At 40.1% G+C, this 20,552-nt stretch overlaps 1 protein-coding gene across 1 annotated transcript in view; it reads right to left on the minus strand.

Moving 5' to 3' along the window:
- The window catches only part of LOC116062598 (iron-regulated protein FrpC-like), a 125,157-nt gene that overhangs the window by 15,827 nt on the left and 88,778 nt on the right, over positions 1-20,552 (minus strand). The window contains exon 2 of the mRNA XM_031317289.2: positions 2,687-2,760. Coding sequence (XP_031173149.1) covers positions 2,687-2,756 — 70 coding nt within the window. The 5' untranslated portion in view covers positions 2,757-2,760. The remainder of the gene's footprint in view (positions 1-2,686; positions 2,761-20,552) is intronic.

A 20,552-nucleotide genomic window follows, 5' to 3' on the forward strand; every position in this document is an offset into this window, starting at 1 on the left:
GTTCCACGTCCCCAGAGCCAGCGTCTGCTGACCAGGTCTGGTCCGTCGAGGCCCCTGACCTTCACTGCCACCCATGTGGCAGCGCACCCGACCCCAGCGGTTCCTCCCACAGGTGGTGGGCCCATGGGTTGGAGAGAGAGGTGCCACGTAGCTTTTTCGGGCTGTGCCCGGCCGGGCTCCATGGCAAACCCGGCCACCAGGCGCTCGCTGACGGGCCCTCCATCTGGGCCTGGCTCCTGACGGGGGCCCCGGGCTTCCTCCGGGCAGGGTCACTCCATCTCTACCTTGTTTTTTCATAGGGTTTTTGAACCATTCTTTGTCTGGCCCCTCCCCTGAGACCACTTTGCCTTGGGAGACCCTACCAGGAGCACAAAGCTCCAGACAACACAGCCCTCAGGTTCATAGGGACACACAAACCTCTCCACCACGATAAGGTGATGGTTCCAGGAGAGGCAATTTTTTTTAATTAAATGTATTTAAAAGTAGAAAAGGTTCCACTTCTTGAGGTATTGTACTCATAACCCGAGGGATGTATGGGTTGGGTCCGGATTTATTTGCCGTTTGGTCCGGACTTTGAGAAGCGCTGACATAAATAATTATCACACAGATTTGAGTCTCTGTATGTGAGTTGTGTCTTACCTTATTAAGAGCTCTAACGGTAAGACTTTACAATAAGGTACACAAATGTAGGTAGTTACTGAGGAACGTAATGAGGAGCGACTGGTTAGTTAATGAGTAGTTACTGATTAACTGTGATTCAGCACTAATGATTATTTACTGTATTATGCATCATACTGAGTGGTTAATCATTAATGAATGATTAGTTAAGCATTGCCTACCACAAGTGAAGCATTGGAATCATGGGCGATTTTAGACCCTTTTTAAGGCAGCTCAAGACCCCATAAATTTCATCTCAGGCCCCCTAAAAATTATAATATTAAAAAACTTTAAAAAAAAATTTTAGTGCTTCAAGTGAGACTTTGCGAACTTGTCTGTTAGTGACACAGGACGAACAACTACAAGTTCAAAGGGCTTGAAACAGGTTTAATATCTAGTGTGGATGTCGCTGATGCTATGCACCTGTAACCCCGTCAAGGAAAGGGTTAACAAAAACATAGTGTTGGCCAGTCTCTCTACATACTACTATCTACCGTTGTCTCTCTTCATACTACTCTCTACTGTTGTCTCTCTACATACTACTCTCTACTGCTGTCTCTCTACATACTACTCTCTACTGTTGTCTCTCTTCATACTACTCTCTACTGTTGTCTCTCTTCATACTACTCTCTACTGCTGTCTCTCCACATACTACTCTCTACTGTTGTCTCTCTACATACTACTCTCTACTGCTGTCTCTCCACATACTACTCTCTACTGTTGTCTCTCTACATACTACTCTCTACTGTTGTCTCTCTACATACTACTCTCTACTGTTGTCTCTCTTCATACTACTCTCTACTGCTGTCTCTCCACATACTACTCTCTACTGTTGTCTCTCTACATACTACTCTCTACTGTTGTCTCTCTACATACTACTCTCTACTGTTGTCTCTCTTCATACTACTCTCTACTGCTGTCTCTCCACATACTACTCTCTACTGTTGTCTCTCTACATACTACTCTCTACTGTTGTCTCTCTACATACTACTCTCTACTGCTGTCTCTCACTACTCTCTACTGCTGTCTCTCCATATACTACTCTCTACTGTTGTCTCTCTACATACTACTCTCTACTGTTGTCTCTCTACATACTACTCTCTACTGTTGTCTCTCTACATACTACTCTCTACTGTTGTCTCTCTACATACTACTCTCTACATACTACTCTCTACTGTTGTCTCTCTACATACTACTCTCTACATACTACTCTCTACTGCTGTCTCTACATACTACTCTCTACTGCTGTCTCTACATACTACTCTCTACTGCTGTCTCTCTACATACTACTCTCTACTGTTGTCTCTCTACATACTACTCTCTACTGTTGTCTCTCTACATACTACTCTACTATTGTCTCTCTACATACTACTCTCTACATACTACTCTCTACTGTTGTCTCTCTACATACTACTCTCTACATACTACTCTCTACTGCTGTCTCTACATACTACTCTCTACATACTACTCTCTACTGCTGTCTCTACATACTACTCTCTACTGCTGTCTCTACATACTACTCTCTACTGCTGTCTCTCTACATACTACTCTCTACTGTTGTCTCTCTACATACTACTCTCTACTGTTGTCTCTCTACATACTACTCTACTATTGTCTCTCTACATACTACTCTCTACTGCTGTCTCTCTACATACTACTCTCTAGTGTTGTCTCTCTACATACTACTCTCTACTGTTGTCTCTCTACATACTACTCTCTACTGTTGTCTCTCTACATACTACTCTCTACCGTTGTCTCTCTACATTCTACTCTTAAAGCTCCCCGTAGCTGCTGGATTTTTGCGTCGTATCTGATGCTGAGAGACACTGCTCAAGCGTCTGTATTTTACGAGTTCTGAGTGAGAACGGGTCAGATAGTGAGGAATACAGAGAGAGTTGTGTGGAGCTGATAGTCTTAATTAGCTTTGTAGCAACTCATTTTGGCAATGGGTTGAATGTAACGGACGTTCATTAATATCAAAAAGTTAAAGCTTAAACTCAAGGTTGTTAAAAAGTAAAATGTTTCTCACCCATTAGTTCAGTGAGGCTGAGGAGGCTGAAGAGGATCAGGAGCCTCCAACTCTTCATCCAATCTGCCATCGCTCTGTGAAATATCACACACACAGAGCCACAAGAACAGGAATAAACATCAGGGATATAGCAATGCATCATGGATGAGTTAAAAATGGATTTAAATGTATAAAGATCAGGAACAGTGGTTACATAACCTTTGAAACGAGCCTCAATGTCACTGTGCACGTGAATGCGCACGCATCCAGTACTAAAACAAATAGCACTACACTGCTGATGAAAACGCCTGTGTCTGTCTGCACTTCTTCCTCAAACTTCTTCCTTAAACTTCTTTCAAGAATGCTTGGCAGGAGTTTGAGGAAGTGCAGACACACACACACACACACACACTTAAATTGAAAGCTTAAACAAAAGTATCAAAACATTTTACTTTTGTAACCATGCCTTAAATAAAGACACCCACATTACAAACAGGTTTTCTGCTTTGCAATTTTTTTGCAATTCTGCAACACAGCTCTTGCTAAACACTACACACTGTTTCTTACATTAGAAACTTAATTATAAAAAAAAATCTTGCAATTATTGGGAAAACCCTTCTCTTCAAAATGCAAAAAACTATCTGAAATTGGCAACACACATGATCACCTTGTGTGCTGCCATAACCCCTATTTTCCGTAAATAGAGGTAAAAGCAGGCTTTGCGTATCCCGTGTGAATGCGCCACAGGAAACTCAGATGTGGCAGGATAATTTCTAAATCACACGAGGTACCCAGATGATACTGTTGAGTTTAAAAAAGTTAAAACAATGCTGATATCAATGTACTTTTATGTTTTGATGTATTCAATGTATGCTGGAGATGGGTTAGGCGAGAAGAATTGTATCAATGCTATTGACCCAATTCAATCTCTTTTTTTTCATACTGATTCTTAAGCCTATTGTGTTAATTAGATCATGTCTGTCACTTAGCATACAGGAGGAAGCTCTTTGTTCACACGGCAGGAAGAAACCTTTTGTCTATCAGTCTTGGAGTCAAGCCCTGCTGGCGTGCAGACTAGATTATGTCAAAATAATGTTTATTCCTGTAGCTTGAAATGAATTGACATCCACATGTTAGAACCTGTCATCTATGTCCGAGAGTAATATCAAACGTGCATTATGTTAGAGGTATGCCCACCTTATGCGGGCAATGAAGAAAACCAATGAGATGCGCCCAACATGCCATCCAATAATCCATGTGTGGAAAAGGAACTGCCCACATGTCCAGGAGGATATAGTGAACACGTGGAGGGTCGGAGAGGAATTGTTTTATGTGAATCTTAAATCTTTATGTTAAATCTTCATTGGACCGAGCCTCTCTACTTTCTCAAAAACTCAAGAAATATGCAGCAGTTGGTGACCCAAGATGTGGTTTTTGAGAGGACATAGGACAAAGACAAATTGAAGGACAGGGAGCTGATGACTGCTGGAATTCTCACACGGGCCCAAAATTGAAAGTTAAGCCAGAGACCTGTTTTATCAAAACTCTGCACAGCTTATTTAGAAGATTTTTAGGTGTGAGAATTCAGCAGCATCAACTCTGTAAGTCTGTTAAAATCTAAAAAGTGATTTAAAGTAATACCAATTGAAACATCATTGAAATGATATGACAAAACATTTTTAAGTAATTGTATGTGATTATGTGTGAAGCTTAAAAGCCTGTAAAAGATCCATGGTATTAGAAAGTGCACATTATAAGTCTGAGGCCCATGAAAAGCATTTTAGTCGGGTACACAATTAGAAGACTGTCTGAGGCGGCCGGGTTAGACCTTGTTAAATTATCTCTGAGGCATGGAAGCAAAAATAAGACTTAAGAAGCCAATGTAACAGCTGTGAGGCGGTAGGAACTGGCCAGCTGACTTTGCAGCAACGGCGGAAGTTGTGCCCCATGGGAAGACCCCGCGGCCATAGTGTTAGAAGACCGAGCGAGATGGCGATAGAGTAAAATTCTCTGTGAGGTCACAAGACTGAGCCTAGTGCTCATGTGAAAATAGGAAACAATTACATATATTACTGTAAACTAATTTTAAACAGGACCGTTTGTGTTGAATTGGGAGAAAGCGGAAGGCTGCTCGTGCAGTGTGTTTTAAACAAAACAGAGTTCATTGACGCTGCTTTGTAGTGTCTGGGGAAATGTGGGGAGGATTTTAACTGATAAACATTCACCTCATATGACTGTCCGACTGAAAAGGTAGAAGCTTGGCTGCTTATGAGGTGAATTTAAGTTGAAAGAAATCAGTACCTTATGTTTTACTCTGTGGCAGGGATTGTGAATATTAAAAGGTCTTTGGTGTTTTTTTTCCCTAACATCTCCTCCCAGGCAGCGCAGCAATTGGTTATGTTTAGGGTTAGGGTTAGCTGTCTGGAAGGCGACGTTGGAGGCAAAAAACACGATCGAGTCCCTGTGGTTGGCAGAAAGGAACAGTGGCTCCATCTGGTGGAGAAAGTAAATCATTACAAGTAAAAACAAATTTGGCGTTCGTAATAGTGTATTTTGGCTCCATCCAGTGGACAAATTAAATCATTACAACAGAGCATAATTATTTTTATTACTCCATTTATGCCAACAAAGAAAGGTGCTACAATAAAAATAGAAATATTCTACTATAGTGGTCAGAAAAGGTAATGTTAGGAAAATAAAATAAATGAAGAAAATGAAAATTGCATAACAACAAATAACAACTCTGAAGTAAAATCACTAAGCTAGATAATTAAGATAAAAATCTATTGAATTTCTAAATTGTTTTGTGCATTTCCCCACCATTGTGAGCATTCGTAAACCCGACCTGATAAAACATTCAGAGGCAAGTGTCATCAAACACCAAACAGGGATTTACATAGATTATTTGTTTTCATTTTCATTCTATATAATAAAAAAACCTACTGATCTGTAGAAGTCAAAGATAGATGACTTAACATCATGGCAGAGCCAGTCCTGCCACAACCATACCTCATGCAGTACCAGACACCACACAAAAGAAGACAGTATAGGTCCAGACCAAGAGGATTCACTGGCTGTTACACATTACATGTCATTTTGCTGACACTTTTATCCAAAGCAACTTACAATTGCTATATATGTCAGAGGTCACACACTTCTGGAGCAACTAGGGATTAAGTGCCTTGCTTAGGGACACAGTGGATGATGTATCACAGTGGGAATCGAACCCAGGTCTCCCACACCAAAGGCATGTGGCATATCCACTGCGCCATCACCACCAACCTGTGGACACCTTACACACTGGGCCAAAGATTGTCCTACCGGAGTTCCCCCAGCACCAATGCCTTATGATTCACCGAGAGGAAGAGGCACCGATACTAAACAAACGCTAGGATAAGCAGTTACAAAGGCAGAGGCTACAACATAGACAGACAGTCAATTGATATGTCTACAAACAAACAACAGCCTAGAATTAGCTGAAGAACACATACTGAGAATGCAGGAACAGGCAGGCCCCTATGAACAAAACCAGTGGTTTTAATGGGCACAAAAAAGACAGATGGAGGTCTTTGGAGAGCACATGATGGTCGTTTGGTGGCACCTGCCAAACTCTGTAATTTGATAAACAACTGTGAAAAGTGTAAATGTTTACAGTGGTGGGAGACTCTACAAATGCCAGGGCTGCCCAGAGATAGCGGTCTGGGCCCAGTGTTGGATTTGTGGCAGATAAGAGCAGAAGATCATATGATGGCTCTCACTAATTAAGTTTTTTAAGTAACTACGTTTTTTTCGTCACAGGTCCAAGCTGCCACCGAAGCACCGCAGAACGAAACAGACTCCTGTAAGGGCCTGGAGATTGGGGGAGGTTGAAGGTTCACAAGAAAAAATGGGCTGAACCTAGGTGGACAGGACGGTGGAAGTGATTGAGCGCTCCACCCACGCCCCGAAAGTTAGAGGTAAAACAGGAGCGAATTGGCACCACCTTACACACTGTACACCTGCTCAGGCCCCCTCCCAACCAATAGAGGAGGTTAGAACTGATTTGGCCAAGCTGTGAACAAAAAGTAGGTTTTGATTTGGCATAATGATGAATTATGATTAGACACAGCAGATCCAGAAAATTTGATTGTGGTCTTTTAGGAAACATTGCAAGAATGCTTTTGGAATTTTTCCCACATTTATCTCATTTGATTTGAACCAAAATTTCTCCAGTAAAACAAAATGTATGAACTGTGTAAAGCTGATATAATAATAATAAAATAATTAGTTCCATTTGATTACATTTTCTATTTATGTTTAGTGTTGTCCTATATGGACAAAATGGGGACTACCTTGCAGTCTTAATCTGGTTTAACTTTAAATCCATTTTCCTGTTCCTTGATTAAGTTAAGTTATTCTCACAACATCTTTTAGTGTCTGCTGTATTAATGAAGTCTGTCTGTTTTTGTATAGCCTAGCTTTCATTCAAATGAAGGACTGTCCAGGAGGCACTCTGTGTTCACACCTCATTTAACACAATAGATGCAGACAGCATTGAGTATGTAAATCCAGTCAGAGAGTTTTGTGAGTGAATGCTTTTTTATCATTGTAATATTTTCTCTAAATTGCTTGGTATTCTTTCTTCATGCGAGAATATTAGTATATGGAATAAGTGATTCATCATTATATTTGAATTTTTGTTTTGATCCATCTGTTGTCGTTTCTTTCTTCTATTATTTTTGGTTTGTTGGTTTTTATTATTTTTATTCCCTAGTTTGTAAATATTTTTTTCAAAACAAAGGTTAGTGTAGCAACACAGATTGTTACACTAACCTTCTTCTCAGGGTGTTAAGTGTTGCACATAGAGTGACACGTGCAAAAGAAGGATGGTAGACATTGATTTTCTCCAAAAAAATAGCAATTTATTGACCAAATTACTAACCCAGTAAAGATTAATCATGCAGCACATTCTTCCCCCTTGAAAGCGTTTGGAAAATATTAGATAGCTCTATACAGTGCAAAATTGCGGTTGTTGAATATATGCTTTTGTAATTGGTGGTATATTTATTTTCAATGGACTAATTATTTTTGGGATCATTTATTTTGTTTTGGACTGAAGCCTTTGCCCATTGTCTTAAAGACTTTGGAAAACACAGATAACAGAACAAAGATTTCTCCCTTATTAGAAATTAATGGACAGATCAAGGACAACTCCTATCGCTCCCCTTTTCTTTGTTTTCACACCTAGACATTGCCCTAAATGAAAACACTAATATGACTTTTGCAAAGCAACATGTCAGTCCGTCAATGCCGTTTTAAGGTAGTTTATTTATGTTCTTTTTTCGTTATAATTGACTGTCAAACTGAATAATAAAAGAAAGTTCTGTGGCGTTCATGTTTCACAAAGAGTTTAACCTGAGCCAGACCGACAACAAAGATAGAAATAATATCACATCCATACAGAGATAGTAGTATACAGCTGTTATACATCATATCATCCATACAGAGATAGTAGTATACAGCTGTTATACATTATATCATCCATACAGAGATAGTAGTATACAGCTGTTATACATCATATCATCATACAGAGATAGTATTCAGCTGTTAAAACATAATAAAATATATGACACACTGGTATCGGATCGGTACTCGGTAACGGCCGATACACAAGTTCAGGTATTGGAATCGATATTGGGAAGCAAAAAATGGTATCGGACCATCTCTACTTGTAATGCGAGACTAGCGTCAAGATAAATACCGTTATGGGTGACTGGCCTCGCAACGTTATTCAAACATATACGGCAGGGTCATTCAAAGCCAGTGAGGACTTCTTTGTTAGCCTTTCTATCTATTTATATATTATCTAGGCTATGGTTATAGTTGAGGAAGAAGTGCGCACACACACACACACACACACACACACACACACACACGCAGACCACCACCCCAACCACCCTCCTTACGTGGAAATTCTCCCTTACATACTATTCTCTAAATCCTCTCTAACTGCTGCTCTCCCCGGTGTGTTACACAAACACGCTGAAAGACGCCTTTTTCGTCTCATCAGACGCTGACAGCCACTGTCCAAACGTCCTTATTTTGCGAGTTCGGAATGAGAACAGGTTGACTCTTGACTTTTCTGGAAGATGTTTGAATAACACAAATACACACACACACACACACACACACACACACACACACACAGACACACACACACACACACAGACACACACACAGACACACACACACACACACACACACACACACACACACAAAAGCATTTCAGTTTGTTCTTATGTCACTTACCCAAATGTAATCCAGGTCCTTTGCTGTTCATATGTCGAGTGCACTAATTGTGCTGGGCAGTTTTCTGTTTTATCCTGTGTTTCCCCTCCCTTTTTGTGTGTGTGTGCTTTTTTTGTCTGAAAAATGGGCAGACCCCTTGAACCATTTGGTTCAGTGTTGCAACAACATCACCTGATGTGTTCCTCATGTCAATCATATCAAGTTTAATTATGTTGAAACAAATTCCACAAATATTCTCCCACTCTTCTCAGACTCCGGCTGCTGCCACTCAGCAGTTAGGTGACTTTTCTAAGCATTTGATCTCGGTCCAATGGGGGCGAGAGAAGCTGCAAAGTCACATTCAGTTCTCCACCTGGTTTGTCTGACAGAAGGATGTAACACTGGGTTTAATATTGAGATCTCCAACTGTGAAGGGAGGTCCCGGAACATGTCTGCCCAAATAGACTGTTTCACATTCATCTGTTGATGGGTCTGACGTTCTGTTTCCTCATACTTCTGGCTCTGTGCCAGCTTGTGTGAACGTTAAGCCCTATATGCACAGGATCAATATCATCTGGGGACCTCGTGTGATTTAGAAATCACTCCCCCACGTCTGAATTTCGTGTGACGCATTCACACATCGAGGAGGGATCATCGAGAAGGGATCACCGAGGAGCGAGCATCAAGGAGCTATAGGCGAGGATACAGAGAGCAGTCTTCCTGGTAAGCGTCTATCAGAAACCATTTAAATGTGTTCAAACTTAATTTCAATATGTAAGCTATTCCTGAGTGAGAGCAAAGCTACCCCCTCCCAGTCTATTGGTCGCCGGCCAGAAGCGAAGCAATGGAAGACGTTAAACTGAAAACGAAAAAACTGTAAGCTGTGTTGCAGAATTGCAAACAAAGTGCAAAGCAGAAAACCTGTCTGTACTTTGGCTGCCTTTGTTTAAGGCATGGTTATGAAAGTAAAATATTTTGATAGGTGTCTGCACTTCTTCCTCAAACTCCTGCCAAGCATTCTTGAAAGAGGTTTAAGAGTTTAAGTGTATTTGTGTGTGTGTGTGTGTGTGTGTGTGTGTGTGTGTGTGTGTGTGTGTGTGTGTGTGCAAATACAATACATTGTTTTTTTTCAGCACAATCATGTGGGGGCTGTGGTTACACCTGTACTGTAACTCCACCCAAAACGTCATGTATTAGAGCCAGTCTGCATTCAGAGGCAGCTACACAGTATAAATACATCTGATAACCAGCTGCAAATGAATACTAGAGACATGTAAAGGCAGACAGTTGACTTCTCCAAACTTGTGACAATGGCTGGGCTTGAAAAATGGAGTGAGACAATGGATGCAACTGAAACAACTCAGAAGATGAGTTTCAATCTGCCTTTATTTTACACAACAACCTCCACACACACATTTCAGTCTGGATTTACATCATATTTTGTTTCATGCATACACAGGTGAAGCCCCTAGTGGAAAAAGAGACAGGACATAATTATGGGGAATACACAGCACTTAAATACAGGAGTGAATCCGTCTTTCAGTTTGTGAACGGAGAAAACTTCATCATCAAGGTAAATTATATTGAGATATTTGAAAAAAGAAATGTGTCTTTGTATAATATGTAAGGGGTAATGTAGAGCGAGGCAGTTGTTAACGAATACAACCCCGACAGTGTAATCAGGACCCCTCCGCCCTCCGTGGGTGTCCTGATCACCCTGTCTTGAATCAGCCTGAAGAAAATGTATAGCAGGAGACTAAGGCTGGCTACACTGCCTGTGTGGCGTGAGCCTGTTACGTGGCGGCTGCGTGGCGTTTTCTATGTCTTTCCACACCAGAAAGGTGTGTTTGCGGTGCTGCTGCTGCTAGCCTTGCCTGTACACATGGATGTTTCCCATAAACATAAACATAAATATATTCTGATCTGATTACAGCAAAGACAACCTCGGCAGGATTGACGGCAAAATAGGCTCCAGAATATTTTGTTCTGTATTGACAGGTGCAATATTAGAAAATCGATAATTATTTAGTATTATATATTTTTTTAAATTACATTTATATCTGCATTTATGTCAAAACCTAGAGACTTTCAAACATCAAAATGTCATTTATTTAATGTATTTGTGCCAAAATGACACGGCTTGAGCCGCGCCTGAGACGTGCGTGTCACGCAGGCAGTGTGCAAGCTCTAACCTGTTACCATGGGAGCCGAAATAAAAACGGACACGTTTGAAGTCGGCCTAAAGATCAGTTAAACACATCCCTGCTGGTAGAAGATCCTCACTGTTCAACAACACATCATGATGAATGCATTTGTTAATACGTAGAAGTTTCCTCTTTTTACTGCAGGTTCTTGTTGGAGGAGACGACTGCATCCATCTGATGGTCTGGATAGCTCTGTGTCAGCCCCCAGAGCTGAAGGGTGTAGAGCAGCACAAAACCAGAGAAGATCCCCTCCACATCTTTAGAAACTGATAAACGAGCTCTTTCTACAGTGAAATACTTACAGACTGCAGTCTCATATTAAAATGTTCTGCTGATTTAATCTGAAATGTATTAACTCTTAGAGATGAAGATATTTGGGGGAATGCACTAACTGCTAAAGAAACAATAAAGATTAAAGCATTAAAACAAAATATTTGTTATGCAGTGTTTTGTCTTTTGTGGAAGAAATGGTTATAAATAAATGTATTTTCTCTTTAGTTTACACAAACCTTAGCAGACATTTATTAACCTTCTGAATACCAGGAAGACTTAGTCAGTTAGTTGAGGGGTGTCCTCGAGGAGGAAAACGTATTTCATACATTCTTATTACAGTTTTTCACAATCGCTATGACACTTTTTTCAATACTTTTAACAACTTTCCTAAACTCTTTACTAGAGTTGAGCCGGATACTCGGCTGAAACGAGTATCCGGTACGGATAAAGCACTTTTGCCGAGTACGAGTATTATACGAGTAATACGAGTCAATATCTGTGCTCGGATTGAATAAAAATCCTCATTGAGTAGCTGACTGTGTCTGCGTTCTGTGATAGGCTAGTCGTCACAGAGCCCCTCCCCTACACACATACAGATGTATTGTGTTGCTGTGTCCCGCTCTGCTCACTCACACAGAACAGCTCTCTCTCTCTCTCTCTCTCTCTCTCTCTCTCTCTCTCTGTCTCTCCCTCAGTCACTCAGGTTCGCGGGTCTTTTCCGTTAACGTTTAGGGTTTCTTCAGCTTCAGGTTTGTTTTTTACTTTGGTTTGTAGTACTTCCTTATTAACCAGTAGAGTTCTGGTAAACGTGGAGTTTGTTCAGACGTGGTGCTTGGTAGAATGAGACTCACGTTGCGTCTCTGCCTGTCGGAGATTGTTTTTCTTTTTTAAACCGTCAGCTGGCTCTAAACAGAAAAACTGAAAAACAGCGTCGGACTATTTGATCCGTAGAACACAGTCCCCCCCCCTCTCTCTCACACACACACACACACACACACACACACATACATACCTGGTGTGAAAATAAAAAAAATAAAAAAGAACCCAAAAAAAAAAAATCACACTGATCATAAAAAAATGTCATGTAAATAGTTTTCTAATCAGCAATAAATATAACAATTTCTGATCAACCCATATCAACTGCATGCTTAAAATAACATACCGGTTAAAGCCCCGCCCATTTCAAGACAAACCGACCCACTTCCGGGTTACAACATCAGTGAGATGAAACAAGTCCTGGGAAGTGACTTGTGTTTCCAGTTGCTGTTTATTCATGCCTTCACAGGATGTGATACAACTTCACACACTTTTAGTGTTGGCAGACAGACAGCATTCCAGAAACTTATGAATGGTGAATCAACCATCCAGTCCTGTGCAAATGTGTTTCTGCTCCCACATCAAGCAAGGAACGTCATAGAGGACCATGGGACCAAGGCAATGGCAGTGTTGTTTGGCGGAAAGAGTCCCGATTTACTTGCCTCTTTGCGCTACAACCTTTTTAGCAAGAAAATCGTTACCGCCAAATCATTTGTTACCCCATAATGTCTGCCTCCAATTGAGTCCTCAACCAAATATCACTGCCAAAAGAGTTTACTTCCAGATCATGGTGTGGATTGGAAAGGAAGGTGACATGAACACAGTGGATTGGGGATGGAAACTCGTGGACAACCGGTTCCTGCCAGTTATGACTAGTAAGACTGCTGCCCCAGAAAGCCTCCGGCAGATGATCCACTGTAATTGCACAACTGCCTGCCAAAGCACAACAGTGCAGTTGCAGGGCATATGGACTACCATGCATACCATGTCAGAGAGATATAGATGGGGGTTTCTGTCAACTTGGAATTTGGGTTTGATTGATGACTGACAGGTTAAGAGGTCACGACCTGTCAAAATTTTGATTGATGTTCGACAGGTGTTTCTGACGCAATCCTTCCAGAACCTTCCAGAAAGAGGGAGTGCCAAAATGTTGACGGGTCTGTGCATGCATCGCTCTGGTTCGTATTTTCGGTTCCCAGTGTCCTCTGCTGCTCCAAGTACATTACAATATTACAATATTGCAAAGGAGAAATTATTATGGATGTTAAACCCTATATTTTCAGAACTTGTTTCTGCAGCTCTTTCTGTATGAACTGAGTGCTCACCAAAAACAGCTGTCTCCCGCGAGCCGGAGGAAGGCGCGTCATTTCTGTGGCAACTGTTTCTGTGTCTACTGGGTCTAAGGTCAGGGGTCAACCTCTGCTCTGACACACACGCACACACACAACACACACACACACACACACACACACACACACACACACACACACACACACACACACACACACACACACACACACACACACACCCTCGCCCTACCTTCCTCTCTCTCTGGTTCACCCTCCCTCTCTCTCTCACACACACTGTCCTCGGCCCTCCTGCGTCCTCCGCTGCTCCGTACTCATCTGGCTGTGCCTGCTTCGTTCTGGCCCGGGGATCTGTGTTCACTCCCTTTATCCCTCCACACCTATTTTTCCCATGCCCGTTCACTCTACCGGAAATTGCGTTTTCAGTTCGAATGAGCTAGCCAGTGAGAAGTAAAAAAAAAAAAAAAAAACATTTCACATCAACATTCCCTGTACCATAAATATGGTATTTCTCATCAGATCACACAAAATCACACATGGCATTTGAACACATAACATACTTAACATACATAAGACTACTTTCTTTGAATTTTGAGTGATTTATTCAACTTAGTCACACTTTTTTTTTTTGTTTATGGTCAAAATGTGGGAAAGAGTATAATATTCATCCATACACACACTCCTACAACTTTCTTGTGCTTGTGTACCATTATACACATGAAACACACACACACACACACACACACACACACACACACACACACACACACACACACACACACACACATACACGAAAAACAGACATACACACACACACACCCTCGCCCCTCCCTTCCTCTCTCTCTCTGTTCACCCCTCCCTCTCTCTCTCACACACACACACACACACACACACGAAACACACACACACACACAAACAGACACGCACACAGACACAGTACATGTTGTCATGTTGCCGCTTATGCATGTGAACCACTAATGTTCGCCCACACATGCATATGAATTTTAACTTGTGAATACAAAACTTATTTTGTATCATTTTAACGTAACTATCATAACCACATTCACTTAAAAGATTGTGTTTAATGTGGTGAAAGATGCCGATTTAAAAAAGATAACATAGCAGCAAGTAGTTTAGCTAATTATATTAAAAACATTACAAACATTTTTAAACCTTATGTGATCAGTGTTAAAAAAGAAAAGAAAAAAAAAAGTAAGATGAGATACTTTGCACCCCGACCCAAATTTGATTCTTTGTAAAACACCAACGTTAAAAGTAAGTAGTACTACCTTGCATTTTACTCTGGTCTCATGTTATCTGCATTTCAACCTGAGCTCAATTATTTATAATAATTAATTATACAACGCAATATGCAACTGACAACTATGTATGTATGCATTTGAATGACCGACAAATGATACATCTCTTAAGAGCAGAAACTAAGAATTTAAGACCACAATTTTTTATCCCGTAAAAGTATCACTGAAAAGACCCTGAAGGGTGTTGGAACGGCAACCATGATTACATCAAAACTCTGACTCAAACAAGGTTCTTGTTATTTACTAGAAAAGAGAGGATTTAAGAAAACTATAAGAGATAGTTAAAAAAGAAAAAGATATAGGAAGCTTGGCCCTCTAAGCAAACTGCTATTTTATTTATGAATTCGTATATCCAAATGTGATATTGTTCGACTTTGTATTTCTAATATTGTTATACAATGTTCTGTCTTTTTTCATATCTACAACATCTATCAATGTTGGAAGATCTCTCTTGGAGTAGACTAGTTCTCCCTTTGACAGAGCGAGGGCCTCTAGCTTGCAGTTGTCAGCTAAGATCAAAGGTCGACCTCTGCTCTGCAGCGCTTACACACACACACACACACACACACACACACACACACACACAGAGTTGTTTTATTTTCTGTTTTTCTGTTTCCTTGACCCATTTTTTAGTCTTAAGTACTTAATACAAGAAACAAGTTAACAACATCAGTTAGTTGCAAGGATGTATAATACAAATTACTGCAATGATTATCTCTCCCCTATATTGAGTAGTCAGGTCAGTCTTTACCTAAACACCTTTATGCTTTGTACAACTTGACATTAATGTAACTTTAAATAAAAGCCCCATACTACTACTTTATGTGAAATGTCAAAATAGTTATGAGACAAACTGCTGATTCTAGTTTTAGTGCTATATAATTCAGACCTGGGTAACTTAAGTTGACTGACATTCGATAAAATTACCAACCAGTTGTTGATGGAATGCACAATGCAACAGGTAACTTTCCCTTCTGTCACATGCTGCCAGAGTGATATAGAGCCAGCGGACGGGTTGTCTAGCTTTAACTTTCACTGTTTATTTTACACAAGTGTAGACGGTGGTTTGCATTCTTAACAGGCCCAGATTCATAAGCATCAGTTCTGCTGTATGAAACGAGCTGCTGTCATGCGAGCCATAGGCAACAGTTGCCGCAACTAAGGTCAAAGGTCAACCTCTGCTCTACATACATACATACATGTATGGTGTTTTATTTTCTGTTTTTCTGTTTCCTAGTCCCATTTTTTAGTCTTAAGTACTTAATACAAGAAACAAATTAACAGTTAATTATGCAACATTAGTTAGTTGCAAGGATGTATAATACAAATTACTGCAATGATTATCTCTCTCCTATAGTGAGTAGTCAGGTCAGTCTTTACCTAAACACCTTTATGCTTTGTACAACTCGACATTAATGCGTAACAGCTACGTTTTAACCAGCTTTATCTTATTATCTTTTAGAAATAGTATCATATCATATATGCTGCATGAAAACGCGAGACATAGCAAGGGGCCTCTAGGTCAACCTCTGCTCTGCTGAACATGTTTTGAAGCCTTAATTAAGCTGAAAATATATATTTTCATTTAATCCTTTCTTTCTCTTAATTCTATCAAGGTCTCTTACCTCCAAAAACTTCACACACACACACACACACACACACACACTAGTGGTATGTCAACAGCTATACATTTATGTCCACATACGTTCTCGCTTAGTAGTTATCTTTAGATTGGATATGTCATTAGATTAAATGTCCGTAGGAAAATAATTTCCAAACACAACCAGAACCACTCAAGCTAAAAAGCATTGAGGGTTAAAAGCCACATGTCCCACTGTAGCCTTTCATCTCACTATATACACAGTTTGGTTTTATTTGTTAACCCTGTGTTAACCTTGTTAAGCTGTAAATGTAGCAATTCTTCTCTCACTTTCATAAGGAAAATTGTAGGGTATATCTATCCAATTACAAATGCAAAGCACCGCTTATTAAACAAGAACAAGAAAATATATGAATGGATTTAAACACCAGTGCAACCAAACACTATGAACAATCTTCATTTATACAACACACACTGGCACTCAGAACATACTGAAAGTAAAAACACTAGCATCAAACATCAATACAGAAACTAGAAACTTTTAATATTTACAGTTTGGATAATTTGACTGATTTCACACAAATCAATATTTTCTTAAATATTTCACCTTAATTCATTTTATTTTATAACATACTAGTTTTTTAGGTAAACAAGAAGGAATGAAAATCATCTGTTTGCGTCAATAGATAGATATTTTTGTTTTATTTAGTAATGTATTATGTACATACTGGAAAAACGAGAATTGATTATTTTGGAGGTGGTGCTTCCGGTTCCGGTGATAGGGCAACAGCTTGATTGAGCTCGCTTATTCCTACCCCCAAAAGTAATTTGGTACTTTGTTTATCCTACATCTAAAGAGGAAAATATGCCAGGCAGCAAAAACTAGTTATGAACGAGTTATGAACCTTCGCTCCGGAACGCATAAGGAGACTAATAAGTATTAGCCAAAGAAGAAAACGGCAAACAAACAAATTGCCGGGGATGCAAGCAGCATGGCTGACTGAAATATACAAATTGTTTGCTGAGTTAAAAAAATTCCTTAAGCAATGAGTACAAAGAACTGAAAGATTTTCGTCAAATCGTCTAGACAAAAATCTAAGACACGTGTCTTTCTTACCGACAAACAACAGCGAGGACGACATAGCCATGATTCAGTGGACGCACCATGAACGTACCGTCGTGCCTCCCGGGCGAACCAATAACATTTTCATTGCGGCGTTTACTACAGCTTATGGGCGTCTAAAACTGTACAGTTATTTAGAAAAGTTGCAGCAGAACGTTCTGTATACAGATACAGACAGTCTGATATATGTGACAAAAGAGGGCGAGGCACCTCTGGAGCTGGGTAATCTTCTCAGGGATCTTACCGATGAGTTGGACGGGGACACAATTCAGGAATTTGTAGCAGCGGGACCAAAGAGCTATGCCTACCAGACCAAAAATCAGAAAAAAGTGGTTATGAAGGTGAAAGGCATAACACAAACTCACGAGTGCTGCGAACAGATCAACTTTGATAGCGTGTCAGAGCTGGTGGAGGGCTACCTCAGGGGTTCTAAAGAAATGTCCCTTGAGACACCTCAACAGAATATTAAACGCGATAAAAAAGGGTTTCTGTTAAAAATTTAGAGTCATTTATGACAAGAGGAGGTTATGTCCTGACGGTACAACTCTACCTTTTGGTTACTAACGACGCATGATGGAAGAGGTTGATTTTGATCCGAGGTTACAGGTTCCATTTTCGTGTCTGATAGTTGGTCCCAGTGGATGTGGCAAGACTTATTTTCTGAAATCTGTACTGGAAAAATGTGAACGTGTGATGGATATTGTACCTCAAAACATTGTATGGATTTATACAAGTTATCAACCCATGTATGACGAAATGAAGAAAATGAATAAAAAAATCAAGTTTGTCCAAGGCCTGCCTGATTCTTTTGAAGATGCAAGTATGTTTCCTCCTGAACAATCACATCTGGTCATACTAGACGACGTCATATTTCAGGCATCTGATCATCCTGAGGTGGTGAAAATCTTCACACAATACAGACATCATCGAAATATGAGTGTTTTTATGTTAACCCAAAATGTATTCCATAAAGGCAGATACAGTCGTACCATAAGTTTAAACAGTAATTATCTGGTGCTATTTAAAAATCCCAGAGATCAGCTTCAGATTAGGATACTAGCGCATCAGATGTTTCCCTCACAGAAACAGTTTTTCCTGGAAAGTTTTGAAGATGCTACGAAAGTGCCACACGGTTATATAATCCTGGACCTCACGCCTTCATGCCCAGAACGTTACAGGGTGCGTACAGGGTTACTTCCCCACCAGCAGACGACGATTTACATAGCAAAAACAAAGTAGGACGTCATTATGTCAGAGCGTATAAAACGGAATGCTCTGTTGCTGAAAGCACTGTACCACGCCACGCCTTCAAAACGTAAAGACATTTTGAAACACTGTTCACCCGATTTTCTCCAAGCCTTGTGTGAGGTGGCTCTAAACCTGTTAAAAGGGAATCTGCCTGTATCGCCTTCTCAATACAAACAACTGAAACGTCAAAAGAAGATTATCAGACTGCTGGCCGATAAAAAAACCAGTTTAAAGCGTAAACATCAGGCTCTGAAAAAACAGACGGGGGGCTTTATCCTACCATTACTGTCGGCCGCCATTCCAATATTGGGAAATTTGTTAGGAGGCCTGCTTCCAAAAAAATAAAAGATGTCTCTGAGGGCTGCCAAGAAAATGTATTTGATTTCACCTCAACAGATGAGCAAAATAACTAGACCAGAGCCGTCCATCAGACAGACGGCTGAAGATGTTTTGAATGAGAAAATGAGCGCGGTACTAAATGATCCTGGATTGAATTCATATGAAAAAGCTAAAAGGTACGAAGCTCTGCTGCTGCGGTATCTCACTTTGCTTAAACAAAGTAAGAATGATGTGCACAACGTTACTCTCAGCCTGCAACAGGATGCATCAGAATCTGAACATTCAGCATCAGCACCATCAGCACCTGCAGATGCAGTAGATGCAGTAGCAGCTGCTAGTCCCCATACCACATTGGATGACGCTGCGGACGAGGTGATAAAAAACCTACCCCCACGTGACCGTAAAAATGCCCTCTACATTTTGCAGAAATTAGCACAAACCTTAGCAGACATTTATTAACCTTCTGATTACCAGGAAGACTTAGTCAGTTAGTGTAGGGTTGTCCTCAAGGAGGAAAATGTATTTCATACATTCTTATTAACAAGTGGGGAGCGTACAGACTCTACCAAACCAGGACATACACTGCCACTAGGTCCTGTCTGCCAACTTTCCTGAATAAACAAAAACAAAGAAGACTAACAATATTAAGAGTCTACAGCTGGCTGGCAAATATATACATATATACATATATATATTTCAGAGAGAAATATTGTACTTTTTATTCTACTACATTTATCTGACAGCTTTAGTTACTAGTTACTTTAGTTACTAGTTACTTTACACATTAAGATTACTGCACACAGAACATATGTAGTTTATAAAATCTGATGTATTATTCTAAAGTAAACTAGCCGACTATATAACGGCTACAAGTCCATCTGAGATGATCAGACCATTAAACACACAACTGGTTGGATCCTCTACACTTTCTAAAATGGGAGGATTGTTCTTTACTTTAATTACTTTAACTACATTTTACTGATGATACTTACAGACTTTTACTGAAGTAACATTTTCAATGCAGGACTTGTAACATAGTATTTTAACAGTGTGGTATTAGTACTTTAACTGCAGTAATCTTATAGAATACTGCAGAATACTTCTTCCAGCGCTGCCTGTGAGGATATAAACAACTACAAAATGTCGCCCTCTGGTGGTAGAAGTTCTTCATGATGAATGATAGAAATGTTGCAGTATGAATAACATTAAGGAGGCGTTGGTGTTAGGCAGCAATGCCTCTTAGGAGTTTGTTACTTGCAGTTGCTTTATGTGTGTAAGCCTTTGCACATACACTGTAAAAAAGGTTTTACATTTTTTGACAGCAATACATGTTATTTCATGTTGTGGACTTGAAACATTGCATCATCCTCGACATTTGCAAAACAGTAAGT

This window comes from Sander lucioperca, chromosome 2 (assembly GCF_008315115.2).
Source record: "Sander lucioperca isolate FBNREF2018 chromosome 2, SLUC_FBN_1.2, whole genome shotgun sequence".
NCBI classification, from domain to species: Eukaryota; Metazoa; Chordata; class Actinopteri; order Perciformes; family Percidae; genus Sander; species Sander lucioperca.